At 39.2% G+C, this 24218-nt stretch overlaps 1 protein-coding gene across 9 annotated transcripts in view; it reads right to left on the reverse strand.

Moving 5' to 3' along the window:
* Positions 1–24218, reverse strand: part of TFDP2 (transcription factor Dp-2) — a 45409-nt gene extending 21191 nt beyond the window's left edge. The window contains exons 1-7 of one of the 9 annotated variants that reach the window (XM_048506520.1): positions 23651–24172; positions 23008–23038; positions 21512–21566; positions 20710–20793; positions 14034–14137; positions 9408–9511; positions 458–579 (exon numbers count right to left, since the gene is read on the reverse strand). In XM_048506520.1, coding sequence (XP_048362477.1) covers positions 458–579; positions 9408–9410 — 125 coding nt within the window. In that variant the 5' untranslated portion in view covers positions 9411–9511; positions 14034–14137; positions 20710–20793; ... (1 more) ...; positions 23008–23038; positions 23651–24172. Of the gene's footprint in view, positions 1–457; positions 580–6446; positions 6524–9407; positions 9512–11415; positions 11504–14033; positions 14138–15462; positions 15489–16195; positions 16602–20709; positions 20794–21511; positions 21567–23007; positions 23039–23650 lie in introns of those variants that run through there. The other 8 variants (XM_048506524.1, XM_048506522.1, XM_048506521.1 and 5 more) reach the window with 8 other exon arrangements.

The following is a 24218-nucleotide window of genomic DNA, read 5'->3' on the forward strand; positions in this document are numbered from 1 at the left end:
GATAAATGAAAGTCACAATCAAGCTTATACTCTCAGAGAAGTTCTGGTACTTAATTCTGCTACTTAATTTTCATCAAGAAACCTATGCCAACCTGGCTGTGCAATGCTTATTAAGAAATCGGGCATTAAAACTTTCCACTCTTGTTGAACCTTTCTCCCTCTTCCCTCTACTCAGAAGTATTTCATACATACTTTCCTGCTGGCAGACATTAAACACAGATTTATGGGAATCGTAAGGACTTGTTTCAATTGTGCAAAAGCTCCTGATTGTTCGCCCATCAACCTGTATATAAATGATGTAGTTCAATAAATCTTGACCAAAGTCAAACAGCAATATGTCTGCGTGCAAGAGTCAACAGGTCTTCAACACACTGATGAGCAGACTCTGAGCTATGAAAAAACAAAGCAACTTGAAAGGAGTATGCAAGAATGAAAAAAAGACAAATATGTTATTTACCCTGGGGCCCAGCCAGTGGCTTCTGTTATATGAGTCTGAGTGACCATGGCTGGCACTGTAGTATACGGATTTCCAATCAGAACACTTCCTGAATTGGTCAGTCTTTGCGGTGTACTTATAATCTATGAAAATTAGATATTAAAAACAAATTAAACTCTGCAAAGTATTCTGTGATCAAATGAAATCTGATTATAACTTAAGCAAAAATAAGTAAAATAAGAATAGTGGCACAGACTCAAAGGAGGTGGGTTGGGTTAAAAATGAACCAGTCCATCTCAACACATCCCACTCCTATCATAAAGCACATGAAACAAAACGATCAGCTACCCGGGCTGAGGTCAGCATTGATCTGGACCACACACCGAGACAAGTGATTCAACAGACACAGCTGATCAATCCAGATTCTTTCTACCTTTTCAATCTCAGGTACTAGCCTAATGGGGGGTTGGATTTACTGAGGGCAAGAGAAAAAGAGAGAATTAGAAATGCGATCAGTATATTCAAGGAAAAAATGTTGGTGGTAAGTAATCAGACAATAAGTAATGGCTTAATGTCAAAGTTCCAGGAAAGAAATACAAATCCTACTAAAGCATTATCCACACAGTGGTGGCGAACTTATGGCACGCGTGCCAGAGGTGGCACACAGAGCCCTCTTTGTGGGCACACATGCCATCGTCCCAGTTTGGGCACTTGGCAGTGGCACAGCATCAAGGGAGCGAGGGGTGCACAACACACTGGACGCATGCCCCTACGAGGGAACGGCAAGTGCATTCCAGGGGTGTGATGGGGTGTTTTGGGGCGTTCCAGGGCATGGCGGGGGCAGACAGGGTGTGGGCAGAGGCGCAGGGCGCACGAATGCCCTGGACACAATTTTCCCTTGCTCCGCCCCTGGCATCACTAGTCAATCTGGTAGAATGGTCTTGCGCTATATAAATGCAAGTAGGCCTTGGTTCACTTTGAAGATTCCATGCATAGTGGACCACAAGACCAACTCCCACCCAAATATTCTGATGGGAATTCTCCAATTCACACAACATCCATCCTTGCTTTTCAACATAAGTCAGTTACCGACAGGAAAAGGTTACCAACAGTTAGCAACCCTATAGCTAGAGGCAACATATAAATAGGGTCTATGTCAGGGTTCCCAAGCTTTTTGAGCCTGTGGGTGCATCTGGAATTCTTAAATGGTATGGTTGGCACAGCAACAGAAGGACTGCCACAAAATGATTGCCACAGGAGGCAGAGCCAGCCACAAAATGATTGCCTGTGCCACAGTTTAACTTCAGCAACACAATACAGATCCCTGTGCTGTGTTGGTAGCTGAAGCCAAAGCAACATTTTAAAAAATCTGAACAGCCAATCAAATTTCCAGAAAAGGTGTTGGCAGGCGCCATGGTGCCTATGAATACGTTGGGGACCCTTGATCTAAAACAATGCTCTGTTTTATATAAGCATTTCTTCTGTTCTTTTACTGTGTGCTCTCCTGTATCTGCAACTCATTTAGACTATCATGCTCAATCATGAAGGGAGTGTTTCAGAAGATCACAAGAATATATTAGGGCAAGGGAGGGTTCTGACTCCTTTCCATCAAGGTGATGTAAAATGGACTGAGTTTTTTTCAGAAAGGGAGTTCTAATACGATCTGATTATTATTTCACATGGCCTAACAAATCAGGTTTTGCTCTTTGGGGGGAGTTTAGCCTTCAAAATAAGGCCAATTACAAGAATGGATACAAACTATATGAAGTTTGTTTTGATAGTCTGTTCATGTGATTCTTCAGAACCTATTTTTTTCAGATGGTGAAAGGAAAGGGAAGCAGGCTAGGGAAGCGGTAGGCCCGTTAGATGATGAAGGAACAAAAGGTGTGCTAAAAGATGACAGGGAGATTGCAGAGAAGCTGAATGAATTCTTTGCATCTGTCTTCACCCAAGAGGAGGTGAGGAAAATTCCTGCACCTGAACCAAGCTTCTTAGGAGGCGAATCCGAGGAACTAGCGAAGATAGTGGTAGACAAGGAAGAAGTTCTGGCAGCCATTGATAAACTAAATGCTACCAAATCCCCTGGCCCAGATTGCATTCATCCAAGAGTTCTTAAAGAGCTCAAGCATGAAATTGCTGATCTTCTCACATTAATATGCAACTTATCCCTGAAATCAGGCTACATCCCTGAAGACTGGAAGATGGCCAATGTCACACCAATCTTTAAGAAAGGGTCTAGGGGGGACCCAGGAAATTACAGGCCAGTCAGTTTGACATCTGTTCCTGGTAAATTAGTAGAATCTATCATTAAAGATAAAATTATTAAACATGTAGAAAAGCAAGACCTGCTGAGGAAGAGTCAAAGCGCAAACTTTTTTGTAGACGCAAGTCCTGTGTTACAGAACTTACTACGAGTTTTCTTTGAGGGTGTAAACGAACTATGTGGATAAGGGGGGGGCAAGTGAACGTTGTCTACTTGGATTTCCAAAAGGCTTTTTACAAAGTTCCTCACCAGAGACTGTTGAGAAAACTCAGCAATGAAGGAATAAGAGGGGAAGTCCTCCTATGGATTAAAAACTGGTTGAGGAACAGGAAACAAAGAGTGGGTATAAATGGGAAGTTCTCTGTGGGAGAGATGTAAGGAGTGAATTATTTCCCCCAAGGATCCGTTTTGGGACCCAGTGCGCTTTAGCTTATTGCATGAAATGACCTGGAAGTAGGGGTGGGTAGAATTAGGTAAGCTAGAAGTTTGCAGATGATACCAAATTATGTAAGAATTACTACAGAGAACCACAAAGGATTGCGAAGAGCTCCAAGTGGACCTTGATAAATTAGGTGAGTGGGCTAAGAAATGGCAAATGCAGTTCAATGTAGCTAAATGTAAAGTGATGCACATAGGGGCAAAAAATCCAAACTTCACATACACGCTACAGGGGTCAGTGCTATCAGTCACAGACCAGGAAAGGGATTTAGACGTCTTAGTTGATAGTTCCATGGGAATGTCAACTCAATGCATGGCAGCTGTGAAAAAGGCAAACTCTATGCTGGGGATCATTAGGAAAGGAGTTGAAAATAAAACTGCAAGGATTGTCATGCCCTTATATAAAGCAGTGGTGCGACTGCACTTGGAGTACTGTGTTCAGTTCTGGTCGCCACATCTCAAAAAGGATATCGAAGAGATAGAAAAAGTGCAGAGAAGGGCAACGAGGATGACTGAAGGATTGGAGCACCTTCCTTATGAGGAGAGGCTGCAGCGTTTGGGACTCTTTAGTTTGGAGAGGAGACGTCTGAGGGGGGATATGATTGAAGTCTATAAAATTATGCATGGGGTAGAAAATGTTGACAGAGAGAAATTCTTCTCTCTTTCTCACAATACTAGAACCAGGGGGCATTCATTGAAAATGCTGGGGGGAAGAATTAGGACTAATAAAAGGAAACACTTCTTCACGCAACGTGTGATTGGTGTTTGGAATATGCTGCCACAGGAGGTGGTGATGGCCACTAACCTGGATAGCTTTAAAAAGGGCTTGGACAGATTTATGGAGGAGAAGTCAATTTATGGCTACCAATCTTGATCCTCCTTGATCTCAGATTGCAAATGCCTTAGCAGACCAGATGCTCAGGAGTAGCAGCAGCAGCAGAAGGCCATTGCTTTCACATCCTGCATGTGAGCTCCCAAAGGCACCTGGTGGGCCACTGCGAGTAGCAGAATGCTGGACTAGATGGACTCTGGTCTGATCCAGCAGGCTAGTTCTTATGTTCTTATGGAAAGCAAAATGGGGAAAAGATACCAATTATTCATTCTTTCTACAAAGCATATGATTGTAAGATGTTTATATAAATATGCCTACTACTTTATAATTACTGGCACATTACACCCAAGTCCAAATGAGTAGATGTTGCTGTTATAATCCACTGATCATATAAATATGTTTTTAAAAGTCAGGGAGGGGAAACCAATCAAAGCTTGTGTGAAGGTACTGCTAAAAAGTTGTGAAATGCAGTGAACTTCTCATGAAAGTATGTGATCAGAGACCCTCTGTACAATATTCTCCTACCAGTGACAATATTTTTTTCATTTGCTGCACATGTACATTTTTGTTCAAAGTTATGATACTGCAGCACCAAAACCGTATTCTGTCATGAAAGAAAATGACAAAATTGCATTTTAGGCAGGAAGTGAAACATAAGTTCTTCACACATAAACATTTTTTAAAGATAAGAGGGGTACAGCAGCTTGGCTGTCTTTTATGCAGCAAAGTAGTCCACAACTATATCCCACTGGAGCAGGAAACACTATAAGACTTTGGGAAAACCATACTAAGAATGGACACTCTTTGTAAGGTCAAGTGAATCCGCAATGTAAAAAACATTTTCTTTCTATTTTTTATTAAGGCTCAGAAGTCCAGAAACACAGCATGAGTTTGCAGAGCTGGTTACACCCTTAAGGATATCTCTTTTGCAATAAAGTCAGCATGATGTGATCATGATAATAGATGGTGTGCAATGACAAACCACCTTTGAATGTTTGTTGCCTCGAAATCCCCATCAGAGATCCTCATAAGTCAAATGTGACTTGACTGCAGGAAGGAGGAAAAGAGACAGGGAAAGAGAGAAAGAAAAATATCCCCTCATTACTCGGAGACAGGCTTCTTTTAAAATAAGAGTGCTAGATGAAAGAAAAAAGCAGGAAAAAAAACCACCACATACATAAAGCCCAGCAATTTCTTCTAATGATGTAAAAACACAAATTGTGCAAGAGTCCAATTTTTTCCCCATGAGCCTGTTCTGACAATGGCAGAATCCTGGGGGTGAGTTGTTGTTTGAACAAGCCCAAGGTTAATGTGAAATTCTTTTGAGAATGACATTCATAGAAGAAAAATATTACACACATACACCAGCAACTTTAAACTTTGATAAACTATGTTTTTAACAAGAATTGATATAAACAAATCCAAACAAATTTAGTGTTAAACAAATGCAGAAACCAGGAAAGGACGGGGTATCAAGTTAAATAACTTAAGTTAAATAATAAATAAATAAATAATGAACTACAGGATACAGAGTGAACCATTAGAAGAAATGTGAGGCATTTTTTGAACCAGGATACAGAATATGTCTTCCGAAATAACGTTAGAATTACTTTTTACAGCATACATTTTGTTATTTTTTGTTTAGGGCAATGTTAGAATACCACACTCAGAATTACAAACAGAGGCATTTTGGCTTATGACAACTGAACAGGGCAATACATTTCCTTACAGTTGTATGCTACCCAGTCAGTGTCAATACTTGGTATACTAAATTTTCTGATTTAAAGGGGTAGGTCCAATTAAATAGATATTTCCTATTAGATTTATTACAAAAGCTATTAACTGAACCATGGCTTCATTACTATGACAACCAGTACATTATATTTAGATTAAGAAAGCTACACTTAGCGTTGCATCTGAATAATGCAGATGATTATTGTATATGTACTGTATTATTATCTTGCTGTGCATCGCCCTGAGCCCTTCGGGGGAGGGCGGTATAGAAATTAAACATAACATAGGTTTCTAACAGCATTATCTTCTACTCTACTGCCATCTACTGTCAAGAAAAGACAGACTTGATTATAGAAGGTATTATTTAACAAGAAAGCAGCCACAAACCAAAACCAAAGCAGACAGAATCATTTTGAACTTTGCCCTTACAGCTGGAGTTTAAACACCACTCTCTTGTACAAAGCAGAAGGTTCAGTTCCCAACTGGGAGTATGCACCATTTTTTCCTGGTATTTTTTAAAATTCAGGTTTATTTGACCTAAAAATTCTTGAAAAAGCAAAAAAAGTTGAATACCCATATCAATAATAATAATAATAATGGGAAGGGGTGGATATCCAAAAAATTCAGCTCCATTAAAGTCTATGGGGAATAGTTGGGGGGATGTCTGGTTCTAGCAGACCCACATTCAGACAGAGGTTTTATAAAGTTCAGCGCAAAGCTTGGTTTTAGCTGCTGCTCCTCACTCTGAGTTTCTGGTGCTTCAACTGTTGCGATCCCTTGGATTACTGCCTGCAGTGAATTTCTGCTGCCGGTCTGCTGTCTGGAGAAGAAGACATCATAAACCAATATGAACAGGATATTTTAAAATGTCAATTCTACTGATTCATATGGTTGACGATGCTTGCAATGACCATTCCACCTGTGGCCACCAAAAGCAATGTCCACTCTTTTTTAAAATAAATAAATGTATAATAAATGCCAACCAATATTTATCTCCTTAATTCTTCCCCACACAGTAGCTGCCACCAGGAATATAAATTCTAAAACAAACCCCTTTATTTACTTTTGGTAGTGTGTATGAGATTATAAGGCAAAATGGATGGCCTAGGTGGTCCTAAGGAAAATCGGGTAGGGTTCCAATGTTTGTTCAAAAAAATTAAGATTTTATTTATAACTGACAGGTAACTTCAAGGTTTCAAGCAAAATATTTACGACGTAAAATAAAATCAAACTTAGGCCAACACTTTTAGGACACCACTCAACATAAATTCACTCTGACACTTTCTGACAGCTTCTCTCTCTCATAGTTCTCTCAGACTGTCTTTATTTTGTATAACAGTTTATTGAGGTTCTGACTTTCTCTGCATACACTCTGACACTGCCTCATTCTCTCAACACTGGGTCTTCACTCAGAACCCCTAACACATTTTGCCATGCTCACACAGAGCTTTAACTCTCTCTGATTAGAGTTTCTGTCACACTCTTGCCAGTCCAGGACAGTCCTCAAACATGCACACTCTAGAATCAAACAATCACAGTGTTCTCATCTCCCCCCCGCCCCCACCCTCACCCTCCTTTCTCTCTTTGACTCAGTTCTCAGTTTTAAGTCACACACGCATTAAAATCATTACAAGGCTTCTTCCCGATTCATTTCCAGTGGATAACTTTGGTGGCACATGATTCATGAATGGAAGGACAATATCAAGTGAGAACAAAAAAATGCTCAGTTTGGATTGCTGAAATGGGAAAAAATCTCCATGTCAAATCATCCTACATCAAAGCCACAGAAGTTTCATTAGCAAAATGAAGCTTTACAACTCTATAAATCTGCTCTTTTCCTTTTGGGTTGCAAGTCTGGGACAAATGAACTGAAACCAATCCGTTGATACAATTTTGTGGAGTTGGTTTACATACTTACAAACGGGGCTACCCTGAAAGAACGTTCAGAAGCTGCAACTATACTACTGTTTGGGCCAGCTACTGAGAGCATGTGACCCTGATAACTACAGCAATTACAGTAAATACCAATCGAATCCCAAGTCCAATTCAAGGTGTTGGTTGAGCCCATTAAAGTCCTACATGGCTTGGGACAGGAGTATCTGAAGGATTGTCTTCTTCTATATGTTCCTGCTTGGAAGTTAAGATCGTGGGAAGAGGTCCTCCTGACCATCCTACTAATCAAAGAAGCTCATCTGGTGGGCACATGAGTGAGGCCTTTTCCGTAGCAGACCCACACTTATGGAACAACCTTCACATTGTTGATCTTCAGGAGACAGCTGAAGATGGTTTCATTTAGGATTGCATTTAACAAATTTACCAGAAGTCCTAAACTATGATTTTAAAATTTGTTTTTATGTGGTTTATTTTATGTACTTTATCTATGTTGTAAGTGGCCTTGAGCTCCATATGGAGGAAAGTCAGCTAATTTTTTTTCTGAGTTGATTACTTTTGGTTTGAGAGGTAGAAAATCATCAAAACGTAAGATTTAACAGAGAAAAGTGTGAAGTTTATCAGAAATAACAATTAAGAACTGATTTTATACAAGTTATTAAGAGCAAGTAGTAATACCTTCATGTGCCAATAAATATGGAGCCTTTTTGTTAAATATATATTTTAGTTCCTTTTTTCTTGTTTGTGTTTGTAACTCTTTTAAATCTTAATAATAAAATCTCATTTTGAAAAAGAAAGAATAGCAGCTAATAAATTTATTTACTAGGTTTACAGGCCATCCTTCCCCACAAGCAGGCTCAGGGCAGCTTGCAATAATCAATAAAACAACAATATCAGTACAATGTCCCAGCATCCTAAATTTTAATAACCAACCAGAAGGGGATAAATTAATACTAAAGAATACAAAAGGACATAATTTTTAATTGATCATTTATTTATTTATTAAAGTGCTGTTGCATGTAAAAATTATATATGGAACTCCTGATTATGGAATTGGTATGTAAATTTCTATTTTTAACCATGTCACCCATTTTTAGATTCAGAAATAACTGCTCAAAGTTATCCTAGTATTAAACTGCTTTTACTATCATAATTACAGCAATACAACGAAAACTGCAGTGTTGACAGAGCTAACTTTCTTGTCAATACCATAATAAAATGTGCAGAAACAAGTGAGCAGTGAGCAAAGAAGCAAGATAAAACTCACAAAAGCCGTGCTTATACTATTGCTTGAGCTCTACTGATTGTAACAGCAACGTCCTCTATTCATTCCAAGCTTCATTTTTAATTAAGGCTATGATGTGTGTTTATACTACGCAAGGAAACTATTCCAGGGAAGCAGCGGGAAATATTGTGCAACTGTTTCTGTTTTTTAACCACTTACTGCCCCATACAGATCAGTTCTTAATAATACCATTCCAGATCATCCACAAAAATGTATGTCTTCACAAAAGCAGTTGTACTGTTGCTTGCAAAATGTTCTCTCCAATCTAGAAATCTGCACACCATAAAGAACAAATTCTGGTTTTCTCTTCAGCATCCAAAAATATCACCCCAGCAACTAAGTGCTACGATTAGTGCAATTTCCTATCTGAGTATACAAAATCACCCATATTCCAATTCCTTCAGGGAACAAAGTGCATACGCTGAACACTCACAGTCCATTCTACTGACTACTTTTTGCTACTTTTCAGAAAAACAGGAAGTTTGCCATATGCTTGTACCATGTAGCATTGTTGAAGAGCTTTACTTACCATTTGGAGTCCCACATTCACATTTACTAATGCTAATGGTTTTGGCAAAATCTTATTGAGCAGGTTGGCGGTAGTCACTAGAAGAACGATTTTGGGAACAGTTCCTAAAAAGGATAACAAATAGCAAGGTTATTAATATAAGGCTGTACGACCAATTTCACCTGTAAATAATGCCAATAGCAAGCCTGCTTGGAAAAAAGGCACATACGCCAACAAAGGAAAAATATAACTTAAAGGAATTTTGCATTAAGGTTTGTCCTTACAGTACTGATAATGGATACGACAGGCCAATAACATCACTGGGAAGATACATAGCCAAACAGAAATTTGAACATGTTCATTATTCTGCATGTGCGGAAAAGGCCAGAAGGACATCGTGAGAGAGCAGCAAGCACTGCTTTGTGCAATATGCAGTAGAATCCTAAAGACACTTATTCAGAGGCAAATTTCACAGATAACGACATTTATTCTTAGGTAAATGTGTAAAGGACCAGTATGCTTGAGATTCAGTATGATAAGCATATTGTCCCCCACTCCAGAATGACTGAGGTTGGGGAAGTAAATCTGTGGATTTATTGTCCTTGGGGGTGTTTCACTCCAATCAGTGTAAGTTTTCCCTATTCAGACAAAACTAACTTCCCCCTATTTCCCAACAAGGCAATATTTGCACAAGACTATTCTACTCACATGAATATTCACACAGATTCCCTTCTTTCCCATCCAATATATAATGCATGAAACACAATGAACCAGAGAAGAGCTCTCACGTGCAAAGGTTTTACAGATTACCATGTTTCAATCATGTATACTTAAAAAAATGAGATCAACATCCCAAACAGCCAAAACTCTCATGAGAAGTCATAATGGACCTGCCAAAAAAGTGTTATACAACTGCCAGGAGCCAGAATTCTCACTGCATTCTTTTCCCACTTGTTCAAACATTGGCTCACAGTCATAGGAAAACAGTTACAAGTTGTATATCCTTTTCATACTTCCACAAAATTAAGCAATGAACTGTTCATCCTCATACATTCCTTTTTTGATCTTCCAAAATTCAAGGCAACTACATGTAGATAGATAAAACTGTACACACATAGCATCACTTACATAGTCAATAATGATGTGAATCAGCTGTTCAATGGGACTGAATCCTACCCCTCCCCTCATACTGGTAATGGCATAATTTCTGATTTTCTGTCTGGACTATGTGTAAGCAGCCCCAACAGCTGAATCAAGAAAAAGCAAAATGCTTAGTAGCAACTTTTAATGTAGACTGTTGTTCCTCAACTCACTAGGGATATTAGCATATGTCCCCAGCTGGATTTGGATTTGGATGAAAGACCAAAAATAATTTCCTCTAACTAGCTTGCAAAGTTCTTAACACCAACATACACAGACAACGCTACACTGGTTAAAAAAAATATGAATTTTCCTATCGTCAAACCTTTTCATTACCATTTGACCATAAATGTCTTATTTCTATATACCTTGCCCCTGGTTTCAGTTTAATAAAGTCCTTTTTAACTAAAAAAATGGAGGGAGACTTCTTCAAATAGCCTTTTCAGCTAAATACTATGGGATGAGATCCAATCATCCATCAGCAAAGGCAACCTTGGATTTTCTCTGCTTTCCCCTCTCTTCCATCCCACAGCCATTTCTAACCCCTCTATAGAAGATTCTCAAGACTGCAGAACCTGTATGGAATAACAGTCATGAAGATCTGTAGGTTGCCTCTTCCATTTGTCAGCTGCTGAACAGGAAGATGGGAGCAATTTCATCCTCTTCTCTCTCCTCACTGCAACCCACTGACCTGTTCGGCTATTAATCCATATGGTTCTGCAACTCCAGGAAACAGTTTTTTCTAGGGTCAGAAATGGCTGCTAGGGAGAGGGAAAGCAGGGAATATCTACAATCTTTGACTGAGTGCCTTGATGGATCTAACTCTATATTTGAAGCCTTATAGATTTGCCTGTATTTTAGACACACTCTAAAAATGATGCACATTTACCTTTTACAGGTTTCCTATGTTGTTCTTCATTTTTTCTTGTCTAGTAGAGAGATGCATGATCCATTATGATAGAGGGCTGCTCAGCAGCATCTAGACCAGGGGTAGGGAACCTTTAACACTCAAAGAGCCATTTGGACCCGTTTTCCACGGGAAAAGAAAACACTTGGAGCCGCAAATAATTTTTGACATTTAAAATAAAGATAACGCTACATATATAGGGTTTTTTTTACCTTTTACTCCGCTCATTCTGAGAAGCGCATGGATGCTCCCACCTTGCTGCCTGCAGGGCGGGCAAGGATGGGGCCGGCGGCTCAGCTCTTGGAGCCACAGTGCAAGGGCAGAAGAGCCGCATGCGGCTCTCGAGCCACAGGTTCCCTACCCCTGATCTAGACTGCTTGCTTAGTGGAATCCAATATGAGGTCAGTTCTTTATTTAGTATAACAGTTCTGCCATGAAACTACTGGAAGGCTGTGAAGTCAACAATGCATTATAGAATCAAGCAGAAGCAGCAGACTGCTAAGAAAGTGCATGGCTTCAGTACATACTAACAATGAAATCTGCAAAAAATTTAGTCCACCATTATGCACATTGTATTTTTATGAGAAATACCATCACTATTTTACTATGACAAAAGATCACCATCCCAGATTACTTTAGATAGCCTAAGAAAACTGTTCTTGCTATAATGTATGTAAAGACATAAACACTATTTAAATAGGTTCGAGCCATCTGAGGAAGCCAAGGAAGTTTTGCACTTCCTTACGTAATGCCCAAAAAATACCTAAAATATCCTAAAAGGTTTACATACCTATAGCACTAGTGCTGCTCTTTCCAAAGAAGATCACTGAGTTCTTGTCTGTTTTTTACCATATTTACTTCAAAGTCTTTTTCCGTTTAATCTAAGAACTCTGGAGCAAGAAAGCTTTGCTTTGTAATAAGCCATCTAGGAGCAATGGACAATGAAACATATTTTCTTAGACTACCTAACAGTTGCCAGAGAAAAATTCTATTTGGGGCAAAATGCCCATTTAATTTTTTACCACTAAGTAACTCCACTGTGAATAGAAGTCTGGCTTGGCTTTGTTTCTTTTGAATTGAAACTTTTTTGTTTAAACACTTCGTTGGAAAGGACTTAAAGATTACACAACTATTCATGCCACTAATAACAAATCCTTGAACTTGCTAAAAGTAGAATTTAACCCATGGACTTTATAGTAGGAGATATCATGCAGACTTAACTTTGATTTGTACTTTATGTATTTCCTGTCATGTATTCTACATATTGATCTTTTGTGCTTTAAATGAAAAATATTGATCTTTAATGCTTGAAGAAGAAGAGTTTGGATTTATAATCTCCCCCAATTTCTCTCCTGTAAGGGACTCAAAGGGGCTTACAGCTCCTTTCCCTTTCTCTTGCCACAGCAGACACCTTGTGAGGTAAGTGGGGCTGAGAGAGTTCTGAGAGAACAATGATTATCCCAAGGTCACATAGAAGGAATGGGTAGCAGTGGGATAACAAATCTGATTTACCAGATAAGATTCCACCGCTCACGTGGAGGAGTGGGGAATCAAACCTGGTTCTCCAGATCCAAGTCTAAATTAATGGAAACTGATGATATCCACCTTGGTTTTATCTCACTTTGTGAAGTGCACTTTTGGGAAACAAGAGAAGAGCCAATTCAGGAATGGGATAAAACTGCAGAACTGCATTGTGTTGCACAGTTTGGGACTTTCTGCTAACCAGGCAGCCCAAGAAAAGAGCAGCACTGTAATACTTCTGCCAGAGTACCATGAGTATCAGAAACAGACAAGCATTCCTCTTTTTTCACACAAAAGTGAGCTATTGTAAGCCAGTGCATGTAAAACAAAAAGCAAATAATATTTTTGCAGAACTACGGCCTGTTTATACACATATTTATACTGATAGAATAGATTTGATTCATTGATAGACTCTCCACAATTAATGGATTAAGAATCAAACTAGACAAGATCCTGAAAGAGACATAATCAGGTCCTCCAGTGGTCTTAAAATGTTAGTAGAACTCACTCTGGCATCCAATTAGAGCAGGGGCTGAATAGAAAGTTTAACAGTTCATACACTATGCAGTTTCACCAATTATGATGTACACCACCCTGAGACTACTGGGGAGGGCAGTCTAAAAATATAAGAAAGAATGAAAGAAAGAAAGAAAAAACTGACCCTCTTGCACTATTATTAGCCGTTGGCTAAAATAAAATGGGCAATAGTTTGTCTGATTTAGTGTCAGACATTTAGGATCAATTAACTACAATATGTAAGTTGTTTTGTAGGAAGGAAGTTTGTCTAACTTGTATATATTTGTTACTGTGGAATGAGTAAACAGTCTTCTTATGGAAAAATACTTCAAAGTCTGTAACAGATGCTATAGATGTCCTTTATTAACTTGAGAATGCAATTCTATGCCTGTGCACTAATACGTAAGCATGGACTACATGGTAATTCCAGCAGGTCATGGAATCCCCTGCCATTTCTCTATGCTTTCTTTAGAGATCATCATGAAGTCAGGAAATCAGATGAAAGAGCACTAACAATGACAGCAAGGAAAGAGGACCAAGAGCTAAAGGAAGCAAGGACTCACCTATGCCAGCACCCTTGGAAGTACAAAGACAAAGGGGACAATGTAGAGAATGTAGGCAGAGATGACTTCCGTGATTCAGCAGCAAGGACAATGGGAGCTTGTCACTGTAAGTAGAGAAGGAATTTACTGAAGCATGTGTCTGAAAAATGACTCAGAATTTGAAAAAAAAAGGTGTTTTTAAATGTCCTCTCTGCAGAGAAGCTGCTTGAGACAGTTTACATAGTAAAACAAAATAAAATAGCACCCAAAATTGTTAAAAATTAAAATTTTAAAAACCCAGCCAGTTTCAAATAGTATGTTAACTAATAACAAATTGTGAGGATTTTTGATAAGGAAATATATTCTTCAAGGAAAGTATATCTGAAAGTCAAGCATTTCTAACACACACCTGCTTCCTTTGAACTAAATACTTGATATACCTTGATTTTTCACAAAAGGCTGCATTAATCATACACACATCTAATACCAAACCAGACTGAGACTGAAAAACCCTGTGACCTCATTAACATCAGTCCTAGTCTACACATACAGTATAATGAGGTGGTGGGCCCAGGGGTGACAGAATGGCTGGTCATTGCCACTTCAGACTGCAGGTGAAGAAAGTCACATTATTATTATTATTATTATTATTATTATTATTATTATTATTATTTATTTATTTATTTATCTTGGTATACCGCTCTACCCCCGAAAGGGAAGATGAACTCCTTGCAAATAAAAATATGGCACATTAGGGAGTCAGATTCTAGCTTAGTTTGCTTCTCCATAGAGGAAATTATTAAAGTGACAAAGGAGAAGTTTCAAAAATGGGGTCCCTCCCTCTACCATCACGATACCCTGCTCACCTCAGTCTGCAGCATGTACAGATCAGGCCTTCAATCTCTGTCTAACTTTGTCCAAGACAATTTGAAATGATTTCACAATATTCTTGCTCTATGTTACTATGTGCAATTTGTCAGAGTGAATAGTAAACAGGGCTTATACATAAAGTAGGGCAGTACACAGAATTCTTTGCAACAAACATGTTTCCAAGGTAAATTACATGTGAATGACATTTAAGTCTTTGAAACCGAAATGAGAATTTCAGTAAACAAGAAATATGCTGTTAAAAGTCATGTCTGCAGAGCAACAGGTTATGTAAGCAAGCTCTGTATAAAGGAAACAGTATTCAAATTTGCATTTACCAAAGGTATGTACAAGTGTCCCAAAACACAACGAATTAATTCATTATGAATCCACGACAGTATACTCTACAAATGTACTGCTAAATTCTAAAAACACCTCATTCTCTTTAGGCACCTGCCAGTAAGAAAATCTAACATAATGGCAATCATGGATAAAGTGCAGGCAAATTATGTCATTCACATTGTCTTATAATAAAGAACAAGGTAAAGGAATGCTTTAGCATGCTTTTTGAGTAAATACTCACATGTCATTAGGATAAAGATCCCATCTCTGAATGAAACACGATTCAGAAAAGCGTATGTTGAATAGTAAAGAGCTCAATTTTTTCCAGTCATTTATTTCTTCCCAGCTTACTTTTAAGAAACTTGGTGAGAACAGTTAGTCTCTTACTACACTCTCTAACACTATTGGAAATTAAGTAACATAACTATGAAGCCTTTAGAAAGAAGACTTCACGTTTTCACATGTGTTCAATCTCATAAAACTAAAGCCAATGTTTCTTCTTCAAACTACCTTGGTAGTCACGAGTGTTAAGACTAAAGCAAGATTCCAATTATGACAGATTCCAATTATGAATTTCTATTTAAGTGACAAACTACAGTCACTTCACCCCTCCCCCTGCAATTTTATATTAGACTGTATTTTTACATTGATGTGTAGGGGTATTTACTGTCACTTGTTCTGGCTATTTAAAAAAAATCTGAAGTGATCTGACCCCTCGAAGTCAACCATCAAGTTATGTGGACTATTTCCTTGCCATTGAACTATATTTGAGACTGCAGAGTGTGTCTGTGTAAATCCTGATCTGTCTATGCCTATTAAAGGTTAAATAATAATAATAATACATTCACCCCTCCCCTAGAACAGAGTAGTTTTCTATGTTCAGCTGCCAAAAATATTTTATTTAACATGCTACTAACTATGCTCAATTTTTACTGAAGACAAATGGTACTGAACATATTTTGTAAAATACTTACACAGCTAACAGAAACAAGAACATTCCCTCTTAGCTGAACTAAAGAAGCATGCCTCTTACTGCAGTACCAATACTCCACAGTCTTTGTTACCATTCAGAGGAAACCCGAGATGGTTCCAGGCCTGAGCAATCAAACTCAGAACCAATCCACTACTAAAATATCAACAGGATAGTCCAGGAAGATACTCTACTTATTACATGTCTATAGAAAAACTAGCAAGAAAGGATTTTCGGTATAAAACTGAAAAAGCCATCTTGAGAAACAGTGTCCTGGCCAAAACTCAAAGTTATATGAGCAAGCAAGAGAAATGCATGTGCAGATATAATTTTATCTTGCTATTTCTGCTACAATCTCTCAATTTCAGACAGTTTTTTTTTAAGTAAGGAGCAGCTTGCACCCAGCTACTATGGCAGAAATCTCTAGCATTTCCATACACACATGCAGTCTGCCTCATGTATATTTATTAGAATTATTTCTCAAGCTCTTTTCACTTTCAGTTCATTTGAGGAAGCTTGAAATTTAGTTGGATAAGAACATGAAATGTGTACTCTAATACAGAATTAACTATTTGCATTTCTAAAAATATATCTTATTGTAGTAGAAAATGACTGTTTTTCTACACTGTGCTCTGTTTAGTCAGATAAAGAACATGTCAACAGCAGCTTGTTCTGCAGACATTAATGCTGATTTCTGCATTATAATAAGGCTCTGCCTGCTTGCTTCAGATCAACCCCTCATTAGGTCAGGGTTTTTTTTCATCAGTTGGCAACTCTGCTAACAAAATCAACTATAAAACAATTTACTTGGAAATTTGGAAAGGTGACCAGAAATAAACTCAAATGTCCCTGAAGCCACTCTCACCATTTCTTGGAACTCACAGGTAGCCGTAGGTTAGGACAGTGGTTCCCAACCTTTTTACACCTTTAAAGTTCTGCACAACGTGGTATGATGCAGTCACAAAATGCTTGCTGCAAAAGAGCTACTTCAGGAGGCAGAGACAGCCATTAAATGGCTGCTGAAGCTTACCTTCAGTTACACACTGAAGATCCTTGTGTTGTGACAGCAGCTGCTTGCAAAGAAACATTTAAAAAATTCTGCAGTGAATCAAATCTCCATTGGCCAACCAGACACCTGCTGAGAAAAATCCCCACCCCCTTCAAAAACACTTGGAAGATACCAGGAAAGGTGTTTGTGGGTGCCACAGTGTCCAAAGGCACCCTGCTGGGGGGCGGGGGGGAGAGGCTGGGTTAGGCAAACCACAGTTTTTCAGTTTCTTACACCCTAGAGATGGCAATACTGATCCACTTTACAATGTTTTTGTAAGGATTACTAGATAATGGCTTGTATCCAACCAAACTATTAAGAAAAATTAAGCAGCCTTTTCTTAGCAGCAGCAGAACTACTCTTCTGCTGCAGTCTACTGAACACTCTAAAACAGGGGTCCCCAAACTACGGCCCGGGGGCCAAATGTGGCCCCCTGAAGGCATTTATCCGGCCCGCCAGGCATGGCAGCGATGGCTCCATTCATGTGCAGTGGAGGCTCGAGGGAGATGAGGAACTGGCCCCAACAGCCGTTGATTTCAGTTACATGATGGCACCCCCAAATCTCCATGCATTTTCTGACCCAGAGTTGGAAACCTTACATGTGGCAACGCCTGCTCCGCCCTTCCCTCTCGGCTTCTCCATGTGTTGCTCTCAGGCTTTCTGTTCCACCTCACTCCCATTGGCATCAGCCAGGCTGGCGGGGTAACAGCTGGCTGCTCAGGGAAATAACCCAGGAAGATACCTGATCCTGGGTTAGATGGAATGCTTCATTGGGAAAGTTCTGCTTTTTTTTTTTTTACAGGGGAAGGTATTCCACAGCCTCCCCAACAATATTTGGAGCCCACCCTGTACTTGACATACTTTGGTCACTGTTCTAAAAATAGACCATGACAGAAAGGCTGAAAGGTGAAATCAAACATTTTACAATCATTTGTGCATAGGAATTTGTTCATAGTTTTTTTTTAGTCCGGCCCTCCAACAGTCTGAGGGACAGTGAACTGGCCCCCTGTTTAAAAAGTTTGGGGACCCCTGCTCTAAAATGTTGTAACTCTAAGTTAGTGGATCCTCAGAAACAGCCTAGTAGGGATCTGCAGAGGAAGGGGGGCAGGAGTGCATCTGCCAAAAAAGGCACCTAGGGCAAGCCTCACCCTGCCCCAAACTCCACAAGGAGTTTGCGGGGGGAGGGGGTGCCTGTTCCATGCTAGGCTCAGCTAAGTTAAGCTTTCAACACTCAGGACTCTGCTCAGAACTCAAATTAAATCAACATAAAACAAATTGTTGCTTTAAATACAGTTAAAGTAAATTAAAAATATTAATGGCCATGATCCTTTTAATTTAGAATTCTATTTTCAACCAGAGTCATCTAGATTGCTTGGAAGCTCACGAATAGGATGTAAATGCAATGACTATTCTCCAATTGTCTTCAACATCTAACATTCAGAAATGCTCTGCCTCTAAACATAGAAGTTTCATTTATCTACCACAATTAAGAACCATTGCTGAACCTAAACATCAAAGAATTGACTCATCCTTAGAGGACTGTAACTTTCTGGGTAATGTATCCTACAAATGAAATACTCAAGCTGCAATTTCTTATATTCAATCCATAATTAATTATTCCATTTGGACTTATAAGCCTATCCAGTAATGCAAACTCTCTCACTGTAGAAGAGATGGTTAGCTGGATTCAGGTAGTTTTATGTTATCTACTACGCACAACTGCATGATTTACTGGTTGAAGAGTAACAGTGGCTCATCTTTATGGAAACTAGAACCAACATTTTTGAGATAAGCTATTCTTTTCCATAGAAACAAAGCAAGTAACACATTTAAGGGCTTTAGAAAAAGTGATGAGAATATAACGTATTTATAAAATATCGACTTCAACACAACAGACTTCAAAGATTTTTGACATAGAAAAATCAATGAATAATTTAGCTCATAGAAATAAGACCATTATGACATTACTTAAGCGCTTCATTATATACAACATCATCCTTCAAACTGAGAAAGATGCTACTTACTTGGGAACAGCTTACCTACACTTTACTATTTCCTACATGTTCAATCATTGCCCTAAAACATTTAATTGAAGAAAAGTGATTATTAATGTCCAGAGAGTTGTTAATGCCTCCAAGAGAAAGAAAGTGGCAACTATCTTCCTGTCTTAGACGCTTCCTCCAAGGACAGCTACATAACAGGAGTTCCAGCAAATTATACTGTGAGGCTGATGATACAGAACTATTTCCATAGAGGTTCCTGCTCTATAGGCAAGTGCCCAACCAGCAAATAGATAAGCTCTACCAAATTCATTTTGTTTAGCAGTTGCGGTTCTTCCTGAGTACACTTGATCTTGCCAAAGTTGCCCATGCTTCTGAAGTGTCCAGATTATATTAGTTCAATTTGTGGGGCTTTTGGTTAACACCCCATTGTTTTTGTCTGTGAATGACTGCTGGTTTCTCTCAGTATGATTTTAACTGATATAGCAAGATATTGTATAGATCTGCACTGACAGATGCAATAGAGGCATAAATGAATGAGTTGAGACTATTAGGAATCAGCCTAGGGGTAGGGAACATAGGCTCATCAGTTTCTGTCAGGAACTAGCCAATTCCCATGCAGCCTAGGGGCTGTCAGCATGGGAATTGGCCATGGTAGTTCCTGAACATCTGGAGAGCCACAGGTTCCCTACCCCTGGTCTAAGCAAAGTAAAATAAACATAATATATTATCTCTCAAGTTGTTTGTTATTAGTGGTCTTTATAGCAGCGTTTCCTTAGAAATTGTTAGGAAACTCAACTGGCCAAGACATCATTTGTGAGAAATCTTTTAACTGCTGGTAGAATTACAGAGAAAAACAGAAATATATATCTATATTTATTACACAAAATATGAGATATGCTAGCAAGATACCCATCAGATGATAGGGATATATATGGAAATTGGACCATACTGGTGAGCTCTACTTGTAGTTCTTTCCAGCTGGATTTACCTGAGCTCTTTCTCTAAGCCTATTTTTTTAAAACTTCTCCCTACCTGAAGAACCTTGTCTCTGTTCATTCTTCCTCAACTCTTGAATTATCACACAGTTATTTTTCAGGACAGCAACTACATTCAGTCATTCACCCCTTACCACCATATTCATCACTGACATTTTGCCATCTGACACTTTGCTATTCTTCTTAACGCAAAGTGGTAATGCACAGGAATGTAAACAAATCTGATTTAAGAATGGAGAATCAGAGTACTAACCGATGATGTCATAGGAATGGATAAGTATGTAAAATCAAAGCTATGCTGCTTTGAGGAAGGAACATGCAGAGGATTGTCTTGCAAAATGATTGCAGATTCTCGGCAGACTGTGTTCAAATATCATATAAAACTAAATTAGCTATGTTGAGACTGTGATGGTCAAATGCAGGGTTTTCTCAGCTCATAACCAAGCTTGTGTGTGAAGACAGGGATCCTTACCTTCAAAAGCAAACACAGCCATTTCATCTATCTCAAGAGACATTCATACACTCAATCATGAAAACACAACAGCAACCCATTAGCCTGGAAGATAGAAAGCAAAAAAGCAGTTTTCAGAGGACAACATTCAAAACAGTTTATATCATTTTAAAACATATCTATCTTTTCTACGAAAAACACAGAAACTTGCTTGAACACTGTGGATTTTGGCATTAAGCAATTTAAGTGATCTGGAATGACAGACTGAAAACACTGAGTGATATTAATACATATAAACTTAAGAGATATCAGAAAAAGAACTACTGGAAATTTCTCAAAAAGTAAACTGTTTGAAGAGCAACTGTTTTTTAAAAGTCCACCAAAATCAATTATTTCACTAGACTGATCTCTAGTTAATTCTCAGTTAATTCTCACAATTCTTCCAGTCTTATGAACAGCTCAAAAACCCAGCCAGTATGACTTCACTGTCAGCTATGACTTCTTGTCTTTTTAAGAGGAAAGAACCCTTGAAGTTTATCTCTAAGTATAGCTTTCTATCTGTTGTTAATTGCTACCATATAGGTTGCACCACAGAAGCACACTAAAACATGAGGTTTCAGGTTTCTATACAGTTTTCACTGAAGGTCAAATTAAAAACCCAGTGATCAAATGTTCTGTGGAATAAATCTGTACAGGCAACATAAAATATTCAATTTGAATATTTCATCAGTGTCTCGACATCTTTTCTGTAGCGAGTCAATTTTCAATTAAAAAGGGGTAACAATGTAGATGAATCAAATACTTTTAATGCTGCAAGACTCACCATACAGACCATCAAACACCATGTTATTTGATTTCCTGCTTCTTGTGCCTTATGCCTGGATAGGATCAAGATGGGAGAGAATTCTATATATTTTTGAGCAGATATATTGCAAGAATTTCTGCTACTGACATGGCTTTACTGAAGTTCTATTTTCTCATCTTCAAAACAAACCTGGAGAAGAATGTATTATGTTTTGTGTTCTGGTAGAATCACTGTTATATGGTAAAAATCATGCTTCATTGTAAACATGAAGCAACAACTTGATGTTTGTACATTATTCCTTTTTATAAAGTTATGTATTTATTGTCATGTAATTGATTGCACTGCAAATTTAATACAAACTACTGGATTCATTTTTTTTACTTAGTTAATTGTCTTGAGCATTTATTTTTTGTGATTGGCTGAAAGTCCTTACAATAAATAAAATAAATGTAATATCCAAAGTCTAATATATGACATAGTGAGTGGTAAACAACCCAAAATAAAACCACTCCTCTTTGACGCTGTCTGTTCCTTCACAGGTGGTCATCTAATTCACAAATGTAAATGAGAGCTCATGAGCTACTCGATTTTATTGTGTTTTTAAAAACACAGATTTCCTACAGAAACCTTTTAAAAAGCCAGGTTGTTCCAGTGGCTCAGAGTGATTTTGCCCGATTTCATCTTCATCAATTGTGCTGACTCCTGGGTCAGTCAGATGATACACTGTGATCCATACCTATGTTACATATAGACTAATCTGATGCTACTGCAATGTGCTATATGTAGGGCTAACTTTGAAGACTCTTTGGAAGTAGCAGTTAGTGAACACTGCAGTTAAGATGGTATGTTCAAGTCAGCTAATGGTAGCACGTGATCTCCAACATCTACAGCAACCACACTGTCTACTGATTTGCTCCCAAACCCAATTCAAGGTGTTCATTTTAACCTTTAAAGTCCTATATGGCTTGAGAATGGGGTATCTGTCTTTTCCCATATGTTCCTGCTTGGAAATTTAAGGTTACAAGGAGAGGCCATCCTGACTGTCCCATCAATCAAAAAATCTTATGTGGTGGGTACATGAGAGGTGGGTCTTTTCAGTGGCAGCCCCATGAGTATGGAACAACCTGCCAGAAAGGTGCACCTGACCTATTTTTTATTTTTAGGAGACAGTTGAAGGCAGTTTCATTTAGGGTTGCATTTCCTAAACAGCTTTTTAAAATTTGGATTTCAATGGATGCGTACTTAATTTTATGGATTTTATCTATATTGTAAGCACTCTTGAACTCCATATGGAAGAAAGGCAGCTAACATTTTAAATCAATCTGTCCATAGGCTTTCAATTTGTAAGACAAAGCACTGGATAAACAACTGCAAAAATTAAAAGGATATAAGATACAGGGAAAGAAGTACAACTCTTACAAATCGGGAATACTACTTTGTCCTAATCCACATATGCTTGACAAAGCAGCATATGTGTAACACATAACAGTAACCAAAGAAAGTTGCATCATCACCTGTTGAATGGAAGTCTGGAACTGCACTGGGCTGGAACAAGCAAAAAGAGGAATCAGGTTGCCCATCCCACCCAAAAGTTTGTGAACTATTTCCTTAGCTAACATTGTCTAAGATCAATTTTAATCTAGAAGGACGTACAGACATGGGTTTACTGGCACATCAACCAAACCAAAGGAACACTGAAAGTCAAATTCAACTGGGTGAACATTACTTTCCAAGCACTCGTTTTTTGAATCAGACTGAAAAGACAGTATTTCACCAACGTCCATTACAAGAAGGCTCAAGGCAAAATAAATGAAGTTGTTGAAAAGAGATCCAGAATGCCTTCCAGTGCAGATGGGCTGAAGCAACTTTAGGTGTGTGGGTCCCCTCCTACTATCCCATGAAGCAACACAGGCAGTATCAGTTTAGGGACAGGTTCTTCATCTAACCATGAGCACAATCACGATATCTGTAACAAAGCTGTCAATGTCAGACCTCCAAGGAGGCAAACCTCACAAACAACCTCTAGTTCTGGTCCGCGAGAAAATGGCACAGACCGAGGCGCGCACTCTGCAACTGGCAGCAACGCTACCAGAGGCCCCTGCGACCGAGCCGGGCGGCACTATTGCCGAGGCCCTGACTGTGAAGTGAAATACGTACCTGGGGCTTATTTCTCCACAAGAAGAAGCTGAACGGACGACTGGGAAGGAATGACAAAACAACAGCCTAGAAGCAAAAAACTGACGAGGGCGACCAGCAGCGTCGAAGCGCAGGCAGCCTTAGGAAAACAAACGGCCAAAGCTGGAGGAAGAGGAGGGGACGCGGAAGTGGGAAAGACGAGCCTCCCCTCACCTCAGCAGAGAGCTGCCACCAGCTCGAAGCGCGCCGGAAAGGGCTGGAGTGGGAAGTCGTCGGAAGCACCTCACTGCTCAAAGACCCCCCGGAGAAGGAGGGGCCCGGCGTACCTAACGACGGTTTCCCAAACATACACGCCAGTTTATGTGGGGAGAAAGTGAAAGAAAGCGGGAATTGACGACCCCGCGGGTGAGGCGAGCGAGTCTCGCGAAGGACGGCGCGCGACTTCAGGATCTTGCCCACCTCAAAGCCGCCGCTGCCGCCGCCGCGCGCCGCCCCACGAACTGTTCTCCCCTTCGACAGGCGCTCGCTCGTTCTCCCCCGCACAAGCTTGGCGGCGTCTGGTAACGGGGCTCCTTCATTGGCTGATGGC

This window comes from Sphaerodactylus townsendi, linkage group LG08 (assembly GCF_021028975.2).
Source record: "Sphaerodactylus townsendi isolate TG3544 linkage group LG08, MPM_Stown_v2.3, whole genome shotgun sequence".
Classification (NCBI taxonomy): Eukaryota; Metazoa; Chordata; class Lepidosauria; order Squamata; family Sphaerodactylidae; genus Sphaerodactylus; species Sphaerodactylus townsendi.